At 43.1% G+C, this 18285-nt stretch overlaps 1 protein-coding gene across 4 annotated transcripts in view; it reads left to right on the top strand.

Annotated features, from left to right (window-relative positions):
- The window catches only part of LOC115382789 (collagen alpha-1(I) chain), a 98384-nt gene that overhangs the window by 69025 nt on the left and 11074 nt on the right, over positions 1-18285 (top strand). For all 4 annotated transcript variants that reach the window (XM_030084682.1, XM_030084681.1, XM_030084684.1 and 1 more), the window contains 26 exons: positions 2406-2459; positions 2568-2621; positions 2748-2801; positions 4110-4163; positions 4297-4350; positions 6221-6265; positions 7744-7788; positions 9435-9542; positions 9662-9715; positions 9803-9856; positions 10897-10950; positions 11207-11314; positions 13745-13798; positions 13927-14034; positions 14225-14278; positions 14431-14484; positions 14866-14919; positions 15009-15062; positions 15412-15519; positions 15605-15658; positions 15742-15795; positions 15928-15981; positions 16827-16880; positions 17271-17324; positions 17418-17471; positions 17677-17730. In XM_030084682.1, coding sequence (XP_029940542.1) covers positions 2406-2459; positions 2568-2621; positions 2748-2801; positions 4110-4163; positions 4297-4350; positions 6221-6265; positions 7744-7788; positions 9435-9542; positions 9662-9715; positions 9803-9856; positions 10897-10950; positions 11207-11314; positions 13745-13798; positions 13927-14034; positions 14225-14278; positions 14431-14484; positions 14866-14919; positions 15009-15062; positions 15412-15519; positions 15605-15658; positions 15742-15795; positions 15928-15981; positions 16827-16880; positions 17271-17324; positions 17418-17471; positions 17677-17730 — 1602 coding nt within the window. The remainder of the gene's footprint in view (positions 1-2405; positions 2460-2567; positions 2622-2747; positions 2802-4109; positions 4164-4296; positions 4351-6220; positions 6266-7743; positions 7789-9434; positions 9543-9661; positions 9716-9802; positions 9857-10896; positions 10951-11206; positions 11315-13744; positions 13799-13926; positions 14035-14224; positions 14279-14430; positions 14485-14865; positions 14920-15008; positions 15063-15411; positions 15520-15604; positions 15659-15741; positions 15796-15927; positions 15982-16826; positions 16881-17270; positions 17325-17417; positions 17472-17676; positions 17731-18285) is intronic.

The following is an 18285-nucleotide window of genomic DNA, read 5'->3' as shown; positions in this document are numbered from 1 at the left end:
AACGAGGAATCGGGTCCCAAGATGTCTTTAAAATCTGAACTGGTGTCTTAAAAATGTCTTAAAATGTGTGTAGCCGTTTGGGTTGAAGTCATAAATTTGCCGCAGGCCATGAAAAGCACCATGTGATCATAACCCCATGATTCATGCTTTCACTTCATGCTTCAGTAACACACACTTTTCATTCAAACATTTTCTCATGAATTGTAACATAACCCTGCCTGTTAGAAAATGTGTGGATTCCTTATTTTTATCTTAACAAAATTCGAAGTTCTTTATGTGATGATAGCAAGTCTACAATATTGTATTCATCAGTATTCATTACAGTAATTGTCACGAATGCTTTCTGAAAATTATCTAAGTAAATTGTCCTATACTATTAGCGTACCGGTGGCATCAACTGGGGAAAAACTGCTTGACCGTTTTTCCTCCAATAATCCCTGAGACACACACACACTGATTTGATCTGATTTTGTATATTTATTTGAGCAATAATTCAAAATAAAAGAACATGAATCAAAGCTTGTTTGCTCAAATGGAGTAGCAAGAAGTTAAAAAACAAACTTATAAAACCCTACACCACTTGTCTCATTTACAAAATCATGCCATTGTTGCTGCACAATACTCATTACAATTATACACATTATAAACAATCTGGATTTTGCAGCATGCACACCATAACAGTTGAACAAACAGAAGAGTGACTTATTTTTAATTCATTATTTTCTAAAACATTGTGTTTTATACTTTCAGGCAACACTGCGATATGTGACGGTTTACTGGAAAACACATGGAGGGAAATTAGATATTGTATTTATTACAAAATGTACATGTTATTATATAATTAAGTCAAAATTTCCTGCACTTTATCATACCATTATATAATACAATGTCATTATATTGCAGTTATTTTGAGATATGAAATCCAAACGCTGTAATCCAAACTGAACTGACACCATGACAAAGCAGGAAAATCACGACTCAGCCCACATGTTTTTGAAATATAAGTCAAGAAACTGGGCTGACTAAAGAAACATGTTGCATGCATGGAGAGAACATGCAAACCCTTCACTAAATAAGGAGCTTGGAGCACAACTGTGCTCAGAGCTGCTGAATCTGTAACTGGCTTCATTGCACAAATGGACAACAGCACCCACTAGTGGCTCAACAGGAGAAATCCATCGTTTTTAGAGTTCGGTGTAAACAGACATCATTTTCAAACGCTAAACGTGATGCGTTTTCTCTTGAAACGTCTTGGAAACAGGATTTAAGTCACATTTTGTGTCTCCTTGTCCCCAACAAATCAGCATTTAATAAAAAGCCTTCAAAACCAAAGCCAACATCGTGATATTGAGGGATTAAATAATCCAGCAGAAACGGTTTCTTCAGCTAATCTAAAGCTGCCCTCCATACTTCAGGAGTATGTTCTTCCATTTCTTCACAGGTGATCAACCAAAACGGCCAATCACTGTAACGTGGAGGATATTTTATTCACCTCAGGAGGAGGTTTGCTTGAAACAGAAAATCTAAATTAATAAATTTAAATCAAATGTGGGGAAACGTTCAGCTGAGAAGCCTCATGGACAGAGCTGCTATTTCTAGTAACTTAAAGAAAAATTGTAATTACTTTGATTGGATGCCTTCAAACAACTCTTAAAGACATACTTGTTTCAGAAGGCATTCTAGACCCCAGTCAGTATTGTCTTGGTAGTAACTTGTTCTTTTTGTATGATATGTTCTCATGTACTGTGAATCGTCTTTTTTGTGATTTTTAAACTGTGAAGCACTTTGTGACACGTTGTCTGTGAAAAGCGCTGTATAAATACATTTTACTTACTTACTTGCTTACATTACAGTGAGCATAAACTCATTTATTGTTCCAGAAGCTGTTATGTCTGGTGGCTTTTAATTGATTTACTTTTGTTGATGACATTCCAAAGTTATGGGTCTTGATTTGTTAAATTTACAGTCTGATTTTCTCCAGGTTGTGGAAGCAGATGGTGAAATTTAACCTTTAAACACACTCTAATCCCCATGTTGACTGATAGTGTGGCGAAGTGGAACCAAAACTTTTCATTGTTAAAAAGAAATGTTGTAAAGCTTCTGGAAAAAACTCCAACGTCCCAGTTTAAAAAAAAAAAAATCCTCATTTCCAGTCTTTCATCCATAATGACACTTGAATTGCAGCCTCATAACTCTAATCCCCTGGAATGACCAGGAAGCCGTGAATTAACTGCCTGATTAAATACCGATCAGTAAAATACTGAAGCCACTCTTTTAAATCAATAATTTAACGGCTCGCTGCGCGTCTGCTAATTGGAATAAATAAATTACAGGCTTTCTTTTTGCCACATTCGCTCGGAGCTTCTGTAGTCTTGTTTGTTTCTCAGCACGCCTTTCATTCCCAGGGCTTCTCGGGACTCGCCGGAGAGAGAGGAGCGGACGGCCCGCCGGGATCCCCGGTACGATTCCGAGGATTGATTGTTTGTCAATAATCCTGCAGATTTAATGGGCTCGGCATCTGATGATCCGCCTTGACGTGAAGATTCTTTGTGGGATTTCTCTAACAGGGGCCACCGGGGAAGGCGGGACCACCGGGTGCACCGGGACCCCCAGGAGACAGGGTGAGACGAACAAAACGACCATTAACAGAATCACTATACCTTGATAATTCATTTCCTGTAACACGTTTCACTCCTGTTCAAAGAAGAATGACTGATGTTTCCAGTCAACACGTCTTCTGTTTGCAGGGTTTCACGGGGACGGCGGGGATTGAGGGGCCGCAGGGCCCAGTAGGCATGTATGTAAGTGATTCCTCAGCAGAGAATGGACACACACACACGGACACACACTACATTTTTGGTGTCAAACATAAGGCTCATGGGCCAAATCTTGATGTTGTTGTCGTCTTGCACAGACTTATTCGTACAAATCCCGATGTGATATATTATAGTAAAACACCATTTTCTACCAGAGCTGCAAAAAAAACAAACAGAAATTAGCTGATGAATTTCTGAAGTGAAGTGAGTGCATTTCAGACGATGCATCATTCCTGTGATTTTGCTGAATCACAAACAGACACGTGTTCAGTAAATACGGCCTTTTTAAAGGAATACTCCGAAGATTTTAAACCCAAGCCCTATCCATATCATTTACAAAGTGAGATAAGCTCATAAATACCTTTGTTGTGTCTGTGCATCCAGTGGCTGGATCCCAGCTGTTAGCATCGTAGTTAGCTTAGCTCAACTGCTGGAGGTGAAGAGGAAACAGAGACGAACTGACAAAAGTGGACAAAATCCTCCTTCCAGTGGTCCAGGGGATGGCGTATTAGCACGTGAAGTGAATCCAAATGGTTATAAAACATTTTAAAAGACGTGTTTTCCTTTTCAATCCGTTAAATTAACGTTTTGATACACACAGACCTGCACAAGCATAATGCTCCGCGGAACGATATACCGGCGCACAGCAGTTGAAGCCACAGACTCAGCCGCTGTGCGCCGGTATATCCTTCCGCGGAGCACTATGCTTGTGCAGATCTGTGTGCATCAAAACGTTAATGTAAGGGATTGAAAAGGAAAACACGCCTTTTAAAATGTGTTATAACCATTTGGATTTACTTCATGTGCTAATACGCCGTCCCCTGGACCACTGGAAGGAGGATTTTGTCCACTTTCGTCAGTCCGGCTCTGTTTCCTCTTCACCTCCAGCAGCTGAGCTAAGCTAACTACGATGCTAACAGCTGGGACCCAGCCGCTGGACGCACAGACAGAAATAAGGTATTTATGAGCTTATCTCACTTTGTAAATGATAGGGATAGGGCGTGGGTCCAAAATCTTTGGAGTATTCCTTTAAAGTGAAGCAAACCGCCCTGCTGGTTCCAGACATGTGCATCAGGAAAGTATTGATCCTGCCAGCTGCCTCCCTGCAAATCATCAGACTGGAAGAGTTCGGCTAAACTCGGCACTTTATTACATAATTATTAAGCCAAAGCTGAAGAGAACTGCAGGTTTTCAGGTTCAGATAGACCAAGGCCGTCTCATGTGATTGTTTTTTTCTTTCTTCGTAGTAGATTTTGTTTGCTAGCTGACGATATTCTCTGTGCCGTTCATCAGGGGATCCAGGGAGCCGCGGGCATGCGTGGACCTCCGGGTTTCCGTGGAGAAAGGGTGAGGTTGTCTCTCTGTTCACCTGAATGTACAGCAGTGCTGGGCTTCTTTAGGAAACACGTAATATTTTTGGTGTGCAAAATAAAAAAAGCTTTGCAAACGGTTGCATTTCTCTCTCCTGCTTTTCCTCCAGGGAGAGCCAGGCCTACGAGGACTGCCGGGGCCGGTTGGAAAGCCGGGGCCTGCTGTGAGTGTCCAGAGTTTCTTCTGCAGTTCTATTTCCTGAGCCTCAGCCCTCGGCTGCTCTTCAGCTGGGCTGAGAATTGTGCGGCGGATTAGATTAAGAGCCGTTCCGATAGAGGTCAGACCAAGGATGGCCTGTAAATCAAAGCGCTGGCCCGCCGTGCGCGACGTGCCGGAGTTAAAGACGCGAACGGGTCGCCGGGATTGATTTGGTTTGGGCCAATGGGTGAAAATCTCCCAGTGGAGTGTACGAACAGTTTAGCTGATATAAGACAAATAGATTGCCTTCTTAAACGGCCTCGAGAGCTCAGACTATCAGCCAGGTGACACCTGCAGTGGCGGAGCAGGTTTTTTTCATATGTTTCAGCAAAATTCAACCCATTTTTCTGCATGAAGTAATGACCTCTGAATCTAAGCGAGATTCAGGCCCAACGTTTTCATTTTCCTCAGTCCACACACACATTTGAAGTCCCAGAAGAGACGTTTTGGTTTCCAGGTCACTGCGATCGTCACATCTAGAACTAAACGCTGGGCTTTACGGGAAGAGCTACAATGATAGAGAAACAACATGGAATCAGTGGAGTCGAACCCAGACACTAAATGGAAGCACGATGGTCGGAGTCCTTGGAAAGCCACGTCATCGGGTTCATACTTATTTTTGTGGGCAGTTTTTTTTTTTTTTTTTTTTTTTTTTGCTTTTGTTGTGTACGCTCTTGCTAAAATTATCCGGATGAAGGCTGTGACATTTTAGACTGCAGGCTGACTCACACACTCAGGGTTGTAAAATATCGTCTCAGTACTGAACTCCTGACCTTCAACATTCGCTTCATCTCAGAACTGTGACCTATACACATCATTTCTTGTCTGAAGGGGCTTTTTTTCTTTGGTCTCGGCCCTCTTGTTTTGGGGAAAAGAAAAGTCCGTCTTGCATGGAAATAGTTACTTTCACTAATAGAAGTGAGACTATGTTTTAAAGTTCACAGTCTCCTCCACGACTGCCCGCTGCTGCAGGGGGGGCGAAATCCATCAATCTGTCATCAAGGAAAGTCAGGGCAGAGCTCGGGGGAGCTGGATTCGGCAGGTTCCACTTTCAGCACTAAACACATTGTTAAAGTCAGGACTTGACACTGTGAAGGTCTTACTCTTTACTCTTTTCTCAAAAAGAAAATCAAGATGTGAGTTGACAGAACGTGTCGAGAGGGGGTATTTCTTTCAAATTTAAACTTGTAGCAGCTTCAGTAAAGGTTTAGGGAAAAACAAATCTTTAAAAATCTGAATTTATAACAGAGATAATCCATGGAGGGTATTAAAAGAAAGCTAAAGAGGAGTAAAAAGTGGTGTAATCCAGTCTGAGCCGCTCCTCCTGCTCCTGAGCAGGTAAATTATGAAATGCGCCTGAAGGCACCACGGTGGAACATCCAGCATTTTACCCTATTGATTTCTTTCAGGAAGTAGATTTGATTGAAAGTGTGGTTATCATGGGAAACATTTTTTTAGTTGTTTTTTGCACAAATCAATATTGGAAAGCTTTGTTTAATTTAATTCTGAATTTTCTTTCAGCTGTTTTTATTTTGACATATTTCTCATGAAACCATAGGATAAGAGAAAATGAAATGAAACTAGATATAGATATAAACACAGATATATAGATATAGCTAGATTTTCATATACTATAAATTCAGCTCTGCTCTTTATCCTTGAACTTGTTGACAGTGATGATCCTGAGCCTTTTTTGAGCTGAAATATATCTTCGTTTTATGCTCACACAGGGTCGTCTTACACAAACAGTGCCTCGCTTACAGCGCTCAGGTGGAGGTGTGAGTCGTGCACGTGATTTGCATGTTCTGACTTGCTTTGTGTGTTTCCTCCTGCAGGGTCCGGCCGGTCCACCTGGGGAAAAAGGACCCCGAGGGCCTCAGGTGAGAGGGCAGAGTTCTCCTTTTAGCTTCAGCATCTCGCTGACAGCGGACCTAAACCGAGACGCCAGCAGCTGTCAGTGTTATATTCAGTCATACCGAGCGCTTCGCATTGTAATTCAGGAAACGGAGCTTTGTAAATCCAACATAATGTGCAACAAAAATTCATTGAAGTCTGTTCATAAACAGACTTGAAGGCTGAGAGAATGATTTGACTGAGCATTTCAATAAGAAGCACGATACTGATTTACTGATAAACAACAACTACAAGTCTGAGTCAGTTATATTCAGGGGTGCACGTAATATTTTTTGTCTGGTTTTCAGGGGAGAACCTTGGGTTGGGTTGGTCCTCACATTTTTAAATACATTTCTTTCCCACGCCTACCTACAGGAAGAACAAAATAGAGGGATGTGTGGACGGTGCTACATAGCCTGCTTTAATTTCAACTGAAAATGAAGAGAAGCAGTGCAACAGAATGTCTGAAACCTTGAAACTTTCACAAAATGGTGTTTAAAGTTCTGAAAAATAAAGGTGTTTGTACAGTATCTGCTTTTTATCATTTAAACCAGCGGTTTTCAAAGTGTGAGGCGCCCCTCCCCTGGGGGGCGCCGGAGGGCTTCATTGGAGGCGCGGCGAGCTTTTTGCCCCTGTGCGGCTGCCGTACCCCCAGCGCGGGACTAAACAGAGCAGTCTGAAGTATTCTGCACGTCATTTTACTCACAACAGCAGAACATTACACCTGTAAAGAAAGCTCTGAGTGAGCACCGTCCCCCCCGGTCCGACTGTACGGGTGAACACTGGCCTGTCCGACACACAGATGCACACCTTGCTATCCCCAAATCTTGATACGCAAATGAGCGTTACAATGTTTCATCAGGTACGCATTTTTTAATTTGGTAGCGCATGTGCACCAGCGCACCGCTTATGTGCACCCCTGCTCATATTTTAGTGTATAAAATTGGCATGTCCTCTAAAAGTAAGTCGGAAAACCTACATCAGGTGAAAGAGTTCAGCAGTCTCAGGGATGATGGGAGGAGGAATCTATTAGGTTGGAGAAAGAGATGGCAGAACTGTCATGGTGAAGGATTTTGGGACTTTGGGACGAATCAGAATCAGATGGAGTTTCCTAGCGTGGCAGAGCTGACGGACAGGGTGAAGCGTTCGGACCTCCTGCGTTTGATTAAGATGGCTTCCGGTCACCTTTCTTTGGACGTGTGCTGTTCACTGCCCACGAGGACGAGGCCTTGAGGTCAACCCCGCTAAACAGATGACCTCTCTGCTGAAAGGCTCGGGAGGAGCTGCGTCTGATGCTTCAGACTCACATGTTACATAATGCGTCTTTTAATATATTTTAAAGCTAAAAGCTGGAGATGAGGCGCATTCTTCCGAAACGGCTCGTCTGAAGCACAGACATCCCCAGCAGCACTGATGAATGTCTTGCGTCTCCGTACTCGATGCTTTCTGCTTTTTTTCTTCACAGGGTCGTCTCGGAGACGAGGGACCCAAAGGCGTCGACGGCCCACCAGTAAGTCGGAGAAGTCGCCGAATTTGCATCCAAACTTCACGAGATGCATTTTCGCTCGGGCAAATCGCGTTTTTGCATTTTGGACACGCACTGCTTTCTCTCTGACTGGACGAGCGCTGCACTGCGGCACATTTAGGGTTGGCTTTGCCCAGCGCCCCGAGGGGGGGGGGGGAGGAGGAGGAGGAGGAGGAGGAGGAGGAGGAGGAGGGCTGTCACCAGTGTTTTATTGAGCGTTAAAATTCAAAGTTCTGCATATCCCCTCATCTGCAAATCAGACATAACACATTTTTGGGGCTTTATTTTCATCCAAATCTTCTGAGCCTGAGATTAGAGGAGGAGTAAAGCTAATCAGTGCAGCGAAAACCACTCTGAAGACCAATGTGAGAGAATACTATAATATAGAAATAATGTAGGAGACAGTTGTTTTCCAGCTACTTAGAAGTTTGTGTCGATTTGTTTTCAGATTTGTTATATATCTCCAGAAATATTAAGAATTTCACCGACAATCGATTTTGAATATCTGACGGAGGATAATCACCACAGACAAAACTTCTAAATACAATTTGAATGTGTCTGTCGGGATTTTGTCACCAAATACATATTAACTCACATTATAAAAAAAATCTTTGGTGTATTTTTCTTGAATTTGTATCATTCTGAGAAGGAGGTGATTCAATCAGCCACCAGATCGAGGCTATAGAAAATAATAAGTTGGATTAAGGAGTATACTGGATGGATGGATGGATGGATGGATGGATGGATGGAGCAAATCTGTGTTTGCCAGTGTTTGGTATCAGTGGCGTGTTTTTCAAACCGTGGATCAGAGAGGAGGAGTTTTATGGTAAATAAAGGTCATGAGTCGCTGCCTCAGAATCACTGAGGGGGACAGACCAGGAAAGGTAGCTTTAAAAATGCAGCCACCATTCCAAATATTACACTTTTTAATTAGGAGATGCCTCCGCCATGAACCACATATGAGAAATGGTCATTTTGAGTCTGTATTGTGTTTTATATATTCATGAGAAATTTGTCCTCTCGTTTCGGTTTTCGACCACAAAGTTTTGGAAAGAAATTTGAGTCCAATGAAAGATTGGGCAGTTTTTGAACTCCAGGGAACAAACTGCCTCATTATTGTTTCCAGTATGTGGAGTTAAAAATGTGACCGTGAAACAGGGACAGAAAATAAAAAGCACTGTCTGCAATTCACCTCCGATCGCAGCTTAAAAAAACATCCAATTCAAGGGGAAAGCAGCTGTGAAAACCAATAAATGTTTAAAAGAATCCTGACATGCCAAATGTTGGACCCAGAAGGAATATTTATGATGAATACTGATATTTTACATGGATTCTTAAGCATCAGCTCACTAAGCACCTTCTAGTTTTTAGAGGTGCTTTTTTTTAATCGCTTTTTTAAAGGACGAGTGCTAACCTTTAGCTACTTTCTGATACCAGGTACCGGTGCCAGGACTAACTAAATGCCTTAACGTATAAATTATTCTCCTTCCATAAATGATAACTTCAGTCTCCACACAGCCTCGGCGTCGACGCTACATCTTCAATGTTCTGCTCCGGTGGAGCTGTTGGTTTTTCACTGTCAAAGTGCCTTGAAATTTTTGAAATAAAATGTAATCTAATTACATTTTCAGGGCCCTCCAGGTGTTCCAGGTTCAAATGGCCCTATTGGAAAACCTGGACCCAGAGGAAATAAAGGACCACCGGGACCTGAGGGGCCGCAGGGGCCCACAGGAATGCCAGTGAGTGGGTACCTACCTTGAGCTGTTATTTTCCTAACAGTCGAACAAAACTTGTTTTTTTTTTTTAATCGAATCATCATAAGAGAGAAGCATCTAAACCAAGTGTTTGATGTGATCAGGGTCCCCAGGGCGCTGATGGAGGACTGGGAGCAGCGGGGGAGAAAGGACCGAAGGTGAAGCACCGGCCTTCCAACAACACTTCATTATAAAATATCTGTGAAAGTGACCTTCCTCGACCGCCACTGTGTTCAATCTCTCAGGGTTTAATGGGACCACCTGGCGAAGCAGGACTCACAGGACACCGTGGAGAGCAGGTCTGTGGATGTCTGGAAACTCATTTCTACAAACGGAACCAGTCGCAATATCCCGTAATAAAATGTATTTAATATACTCAATGCTTCTTAGAGGAGCGAAACAAGGGATTGACTAAAGTATTTTATTGTAGCGTAACAGCAGGATTTGTCATGTAAGAGTCAGATGAAGCTTGTCGACAGAACATGGATCCTTTGTTTAACTAGAAACTTAAATCTAATCTATGTCACCTCCGGTGTTGGTCAGGAAAGCACCATGAACACAATGAGTGGAAGACTGGAAGGAATCATTTGCACAATTTTAACATTCTCATTGCACAGAACTTATTAAAGTGAAACACCTGAAAAATAAAGAAAAAAAAAACCAGATTTGATGCTGAAAAGCACAGTAAAAAAGGTTCTTAAAGAAATACTCCAAAGGTTTTGGACCCACACCCTTTCCCTATCATTGACAAAGTGAGATAAGCTCATAAATACTTTTTCTGTGTCTGGGCGTCCAGTGGCTGGATCCCAGCTGTTATCATCGTAGTTAGCTTAGCTCAATTGCTGAAGGTGAATAGGAGAGGGAGCACAGCGGCTGAGTCTATGCTTCTACTGCTGTGCTCCGGTATATCCTTCTGCGGAGCACTGCTCATACGCAGGTCTTTGTGTATCAAAACGTTATTTTAACGGGTTGAAAAGAAAACACATCTTTTAAAATGTTGTATAACCATTCGGATTTACTTCACGTGCTAATACGCCATTCCCTGCACCACTGAAAGGAGTATTTTGTCCACTTTCGTCCGTCCGGTTCTGTCTCCTCTTCTCCTCCAGCAATTGAGCTAAGCTAACTATGATGCTAACAGCTGGGATCCAGCCACTGGACGCCCAGACACAGAAAAAGTATTTATGAGCTTATCTCACTTTGTCAATGATAGGGAAAGGGCGTGGGTCCAAAACCTTCGGAGTGTTCCTTTAATCTATTATATTTGCCAGCTTTGTGTATTTCAGACAGAAGATATTTTATTTCGTTTTCCTTGACTTTTTTTTTTTTTTTTTCCCAGGGTCCTCCTGGACAGACAGGTGTGGAGGGACCACCTGGAGCAAAAGGTGACCAGGTCAGTGAAAACGTCGTCACACATGACTTTTTCTGATGAACATCGACGCTACTCAGAGTTTAAAATTCAAACCGCAATGAAGTTCCATCCATTTAGGCATTGCTAACACACCAGTGTTTTCAAATGAAAACCGGGCGTCCATTTGCTTGGCGCCACTGAAAATGCAACTTTTTAAAAGCATCTCCCACGGTGGGACTGATAAAGGCTTCCAGATTGTGCAAACTGACTTCTCGTCTTCTTCCCTCCTGTTTGACAGGGAGACGTCGGTCCAAATGGAAAATCCGGTCCACCAGGGCCACCAGGAGAGAGAGGGTTCCAGGGCCTGAAAGGCCCCCCCGGACCAGCTGGGCCAGTCGGCAAAGAGGTCGGTGCATTATTCAGTTCATCAGATTATCGGCTTGAATGAAGCACATCTTAATTCAGGGTCAACCAACAGCCCAATTGGTGATTCCTACCAAATACGACTGAAAAAAATCTATAATTTTAATGACACCGTTTGCTGGGTGGTTTGGTGAGCCAGATTAGAAGATCTTGCGGGCAGATTTTGGCCCGTGGGCCTCAAGTAGGACACCCCTGGTTTAAGTGATTACAGATATTGCCTCACACATATCACTGCAGGAGCTTCGTTCTTACCACAGCCGTGAAGAATGCAAAGAAACACACAAACAGGAAGTCCAACATCTCCTGTTTTTGTATTTCCTGGTAGAATTCAGTTGCGCTTAGCTGACAATATACAAAGATATCATTTGTGAAAGAAGCAGAGAAATGATTTTAAAGCATTCTTTCAGCGGCTGCTGCCACCTGAAGCGTGGAATTGCATTCGTCTGAAGATGCAGTGATGACAGTGCTTAGCTTAGCCTCCCCTTGAACGATTTTACATCTCGATTATATAATGGGCCGTGGAAGAAAAGGCATTTCTTGTCATTTTTGTGGTTCTTAGCTGAGCTTCATGAAAGAATGCAGCAGAACCTGAAAATGTTCTTTCTCGTGAAGAGGCCTCGGACAGGTCCTTTGCTTAAATTCGTGTTTACAACATAACATGTCATTGTCAGTACACAACATTTTATTACGCTGTATTTATTGAACACCACCCAAGATAGAAGGAGGGACACATCCAGCCTTTTTCAGAAATTTCCATTAGAGTGTAATTTAAAGAGGTTCTTTGTCCTCCCTAAGATTGATGTTGTTTTTTCTGGAAACTACATTAAGCTCAGTGAGAGAGTGTGTGTGTGTGTGTGTGTGTGTGTGTGTGTGTGTGTGTGTGTGTGTGTGTGTGTGTGTGTGTGTGGCCATCTGTGGATCGACGACATTCTCCTTTTAAATTCCTGAATTTTGTGGTGCTCATCATAAAATGCATTTATCAATCACCAGGTCATTATTGAATATTGAGTAGTGCGGGATAAAAAAAAATCTAAAATCTGATAAATATCACTGGAACAAAAGTGTCACAAATGTTTGTTTTCATTGTTGTTTTGACTGTTGTCAACAATGACTGTTGTCATTGTTTGTTGTTGTCATTTGACTGTGATAAAAGTTTGGCTTTGCCAACAAGACATTTGTTCCAATTCTGAATGATTTTTTTTTCCCTGTTTGAGCTCAAAACTTCTTTGAAATAAAAACATGAAAAAAAAAAAAGTGTTTTCACTTGAAATGTGTAAATGGAACCATGGACACGTGGAATACGAACTTTTTTCTTCTGCTTGGTGAAACATCCCATTGATATGATGCTAAAAGCAAAAAAATTACAACCCTTCCCTCTTTAGATCTTCTGTCCAAAGAGGTAATGCTTTAAAAAGCATCGCCATAAAATCTGCATTACGTTTACGGCCACAGAAGTCTCGTGTCTGCACCTCTTGTTGGTGCTTTGCTTTTAGTGGCGTCCCGCTGTGTTCATTAGCATTCGCTCACTGGACATCTGCACCATCAACTTCGGTTTCATCGCTCCATAAAGCGCTTTTAAAAAACCCCGTGGAGGTGGTTTATAGGTCATTCTTGGCTCTCCAGCTTGGCAGCCGGTATTTAAGGCTCATTTCTGCCCTGGAAATATATATATGTGGGTATAATTTGGTGTTAATGCCACTGCCTTGGAGAAATGGTGCTGTGCATATCTGTAAGGATATCTTAAAGGAATACTCCGAAGATTTTTGACCCACGCCCTATCCCTATCATTGACAAAGTTAGACAAGCTCATAAATACCTTTTTTGTGTCTCTGCATACAGTGGCTGGAACCCAGCTGTTAGCACTGTAGTTAGCTTAGCTCAATTGCAGGAAGTCAATAGGGAACAGAGCCAGACTGACGAAAGTGGACAAAATACTCCTTCCAGTGGTCCAGGGTACGGCGTATTAGCACGTGAAGTAAATCCGAATGGTTAGAAAACATTTTAAAAGACATGTTATCTTTTCAATCCGTTAAAATAACGTTTTGCACAGCAATTGAGCTAAGCTAATTACGATGCTAACTGCTGGGAACCCGTTACTGGACGCAGACACACAAAAAAGGTATTTATGAGCTTGTCTAATTTTGTCAATGATAGGGAAAAGGCGTGCGTCAAAAATCTTCAGAGTATTCCTTTAACATAGAGCATGAATGAACCTTTCAGCTTTCATCTTTTCATGCCACTTTCTCCATTAATGTGTAAGAGAGAGAGAGAGAGAGAGAGAGAGAGCAAGAGAGACCCATATAAATTCACCCCATATCTTTATGTGTTTAGTGTAAAAAACAAACAAAAAAGAAAAGAACCTGCAGAGACTTTTCAGTTTCTTAAAAGATAAAACACCTTTCCTCCCCCACAGGGGGACATGGGGCCTCCTGGTGACGCAGGAGATTCTGGACCCAAAGGAGAAAAGGTGAGCTTTGCTTTTTTACTCCGAGGAAGCTGAGGACTTTAGATCAATAATCTGATATCCTGGGTAATAACGGTTAACGATCAGGCTGTGGTTGTTGTTGTTGTTGTTGTGGTGGTTGTTGTGAGCAGGGCGAGATGGGAGCCCCCGGTCTGACCGGGCGGGAGGGACCCTGGGGAGACATCGGAGAAAATGGTAACAGAGGTCCAAAAGGAGAGAAAGGCCACGTTGGGCTGATGGTGAGTTGAACCTGCATTGTTGTTGTCTACTAATCCTGCTGAACCCGCCATATTGACCCGTACCGCCAGCCACTTCTCTCAAATTCAAGAAAAATCTTAATGAAACATGAACTGAAGTCATTATCCAGCTCTACTCATCAAGCTGAATTTTCCAAAAGAGATTTTTAAAACTGTTCTACATGTTTTGCAGGGTTCCCCAGGACTGATGGGAGAACTGGGCCCTGCAGGTCTGGCAGGTTTGGAGGTAACTTGATGAGACTGAGCTGCTCTGTTGACTTTAAAGAACATTTACTCGCTGAACGGTTCAGGTTCTGTTTGTATGAACGCTGCAGGTAGTCTCACACATGTTCAAACGATGCCTTCCTTCTTCTGTGGCGTATTTTTTGCTGATACTAGGGAGCCGCAGGACCTCCAGGACCTGCAGGACCAGACGGACCCCAAGGACAGAAAGTAAATGAAAGATGTCTCTCACAACAGTCGCAGAGTTGAGGATGATTGATTGATTTAGTATTTAGTCCAGTCGTAGTCTCGTATTTAGCATCAGATGAGATTGAAGTAAACAGAATTGTTTCCATGAAATGATTCCTTTGAGGAACTCGTTCTGCGTCACGTTACTGGCGCTCTGCAGGAGGTCATTTTGATAACCGCTCAAGCTTTCCAATCAGTAATCACCTGATTGAGAGGACCCCTGCCTGACTGTAAATAAACCCTCCTGTTTCCGCCCTAATTCAGTTTAGCTCCCCGCCTGCAGAGCTCTGCTGGGGCCTAATCAGCTGAATTAGAGGACGTTTCTGCAGACGGGCTGCTGAAGCTTCTCATCCGTCTCTACAGGGGGAGTCTGGACAAGCAGGGACGGCTGGACCTCCAGGGTCAGGAGGCCCTCTGGTAAAACAACACACTCTCTTATACAACACAGTACAGAACATACTCTGAGCAAAGCCATGGAGTTTTCTCTGTGTGTGTTTGGTTTGTAGGGAATTGATGGACCCCGTGGTGCCAGAGGAGACATGGGGAGGCTCGGACCGCCCGTAAGTATCGCCTCCTGGGTCATCTGCCGAGGAAACAGTGAACAGAACTGCTTTATGTTCTGAGATTTACTTCATTTTATCATTACAAGTATTTGTGGGTTTAGTGTTAATTATTAAAAATGACTAAAATTTCAACAAAAAGCCAGATTTGGAGACACTTTCTTGTGGTAATAAGGTGGAATGTCCAAGAAGCTTCTCCTACAAACCCACCCTGACAGCATGGCTTTGAGGCTAATGCTAGTTAGCTAGCATCTTTCATGGCGTCCTCAACCTTCTCTCACACCACCTGATTCTGAGCACCATAACACCGTTTCAAGTTGTGAGTGCTGTACTTGTGTCTTCGTGGCAGGGTCCGACTGGACAGGTGGGACCTCAGGGAGACCAGGGAGCCAAAGGTGAACCGGGAACACAAGGAGAGAATGGGGAGCCTGGACCTCCAGGTCCACCGGGGGAACCGGTAAGTGACACTGCGTGTTGCTTGCTGAAGAATCCGTCCGATAACACTGCAGTGTATTTCTAATGGAGGTTAATCCCTCATCCAGGGTGAGGAGGGTCTGGAAGGAATCCAGGGTCCTCCAGGTCTGCAGGGGCTCGAGGTAAAGCTGAACGCACTATGGATGGAGAAAACAGTTTGAACCTCGGGTTTCGCTTTACTCGTGTGTCTCCCTCATCGTTTCAGGGGCCTCCTGGTGAGACGGGGTCGCAGGGCCTCCCTGGTCCCGCCGGGGCTCCTGTGAGTCTGCCTGATTGAAAAAGACATTGAGACATTTGAGAATTAATTAATTATGGATTTGAGAAAGTCGTCATTAAGTCTCTGAATGTGTTGTTTAGACTCTGTGTGACAGCATGGGCTGTTTGTCTACAGGGAGCAGCAGGAAGAGCAGGACCTGAAGGGAATCCGGGCATCAAAGGAGAGAAGGTAACAGCTAGATGCTAAAAACTGAGGAAAAATATTTAAAAAAATAATAAAACATTGATTTTTTGTTTAATGAGGTATTGTTCCAAATAATATATGTCAATAAATCACCCTCATTAAAATGATTGCTGGTCTCATGATGCCAAAATGTGAACAACATGAAGATGAGGACTGTTTAAATACCAGTTCTCACTGAAACAATCCATTCATTGATCCGTTCATGTTGTATATTTTGTCGTTAAACAGCAAATTGTGCAAAATGTGCCGAAAAGTTCAGAGAAGATCACATTCAGTTCACCTGAAAAGGTTACCTTGCATTTTGGATTCATCCTGAAATTCCACCCCAAGCAGAATATCCTGAACTTTGTTTGAGTAATGTGTCTGTTTTTATGTCTGCACAGAGCAGCCCTTGAGCTTTTAGTCTCACTCACTGAAATGCAGCTCAGCTTAAAAATGTTCCTGTTAAAAAAGACACCATTTCACTCTTTACTTGTTTTGTTCCCCAAGAAAACAAAACCACGTTATTGAAATATCAGGTGACTCCTTCAAAGCTTCTTAGACTCATATAAAGACTAAACTACCTGACTGACTCCGTACCACCGAAGTAAAGTTGAGCTTTCTGTGTTTCCTTCCTGAAGTTGATGTAAGAACCTTGAATTCTTCATCTGATGTCTGTAGCTACTTTGAAGATGGCAGTTAATTCAAGTTTAAACTCACCTGCATGGAACTTTAGAGTGAAAAATGTTTGTCTATGTACTAAGAGCGTAGCGTAATCGCTGCTAAACATTGCGATATACAGTTTTAGATGAAACAGCTGATTGGTGTTTGTCCCTGTTTCCCTCCAACAGGGAGACGACGGCCAGACTGGACCGCCGGGGAAGACGGGTCCAGGCGGAAGGAAGGTACGACCTCTGAGATTCACCTCAGCAATGTTTTCAAGTGAAAACAGGAAACTTTTATGTTTTGGGGGGTGTTCACACGACAGCTGATGTGTAGGTGGAACTTTTCTAAAATGCTGCGACGAGAGAAAACATCATTTTTATGGAACAAAAGCTACTGGGGCTTTAGTTTTTCAGTTTTTTTGCAGGCAGCTGATAAGATTAATGTGAAGATGCTGCAGAGACCCTGCAGTTGTGCTAAATTGCACAAGATCCATATTGAGCCTGTGTTTGGTGTTGAGTTGTTGCAACGTGCTGTTGTAAAATGGGAAAAGAAAGAAGGAATTTGAACATGGGTTGTGTGCTTTTCCTCCATTTTCTCTTCATTGACAAACATGGAAACCTCCTCCTCAGGGGAAACGAGGCAAGGCCGGGGTCAGAGGCGTCCGGGGAGAGCGAGGACCAAAGGTGAGGAGTCTCAGAGCGCGGCGGGGGGCTTTCTGCACGCCTCATTTAATCATGATGTACGATCCGACAGTAGATTGTGTTTTTGTCATTCAGGGCAGCAGGGGCGACACGGGGGTCGCCGGCGTCCCCGGGTGGTCGGGCCTCATCGTAAGTCAATTAATCCTTCGCCGGACATCCATTCATGCATCGTAGCTCGCCATTTCACCCCCGCAGCAGGGAGGATTGCTCCTTCAGCAGTCCGTCACCTCCGGCGACTTGAAGAGAAAAGAGCCGCCAAGTGATACGTTTCACGGCAGGGGCGCCTTTCTCCAGGCAGGAAACTGATTTATTTTGCTTTGCTTGTGCCACACAGGGAATTCCGGGTTTACGCGGAGAGCCCGGGGACCAGGGGGAAAAGGGGAAAGAGGTAAGAATTAAAGAAACCCAACAGATTCAGTATTCAGGAGAAGATTTGCATTTGAGACCAAGATCTGGTTCCCTTTGCTGCAGTCCACCAGTAAGATGATATTTCAACAAACACACTCTTTTTTTTACAGTTTTAGCTGTGGGGACCTCCCTGCTCATTTAATGTAGCTTTAATGCTCTCATCCAAGAGCTAATTCGTGGCTTTAATCGTCACCCTGACCCAACTTTAAATCTAACCGAGGCCTGAAGAACCCATCTCTTTTAACCTGACCTCTGACCTGTTGCTTTCAGCTAAGATGTAATGTTTTAAGATGTGAAAGATCTTCTTTCACATCATGAAACATTTACCAAAAACATTTAGCACCACTGATCCTTTTGATATCGCCATCCACTGTTTTTTTCAGTGAGAGATGACAGTGAGTGTTAAACGAAGCCCTTTCATACACACTCCGTTTATTCATTTCAGTTTTAATTATAATGCACCAAATGAAAACATAAATAATTCTCAAGCACTTTTCATAATAAGGTCAAGACTTTAAATCTTACGGCTAAAAAC

Source organism: Salarias fasciatus (genome assembly GCF_902148845.1).
Source record: "Salarias fasciatus chromosome 7 unlocalized genomic scaffold, fSalaFa1.1 super_scaffold_4, whole genome shotgun sequence".
Lineage (NCBI taxonomy): Eukaryota > Metazoa > Chordata > Actinopteri > Blenniiformes > Blenniidae > Salarias > Salarias fasciatus.
Note: the sequence above shows the minus strand (reverse complement) of the source record. Positions and strands in the feature narration are given on the sequence as shown.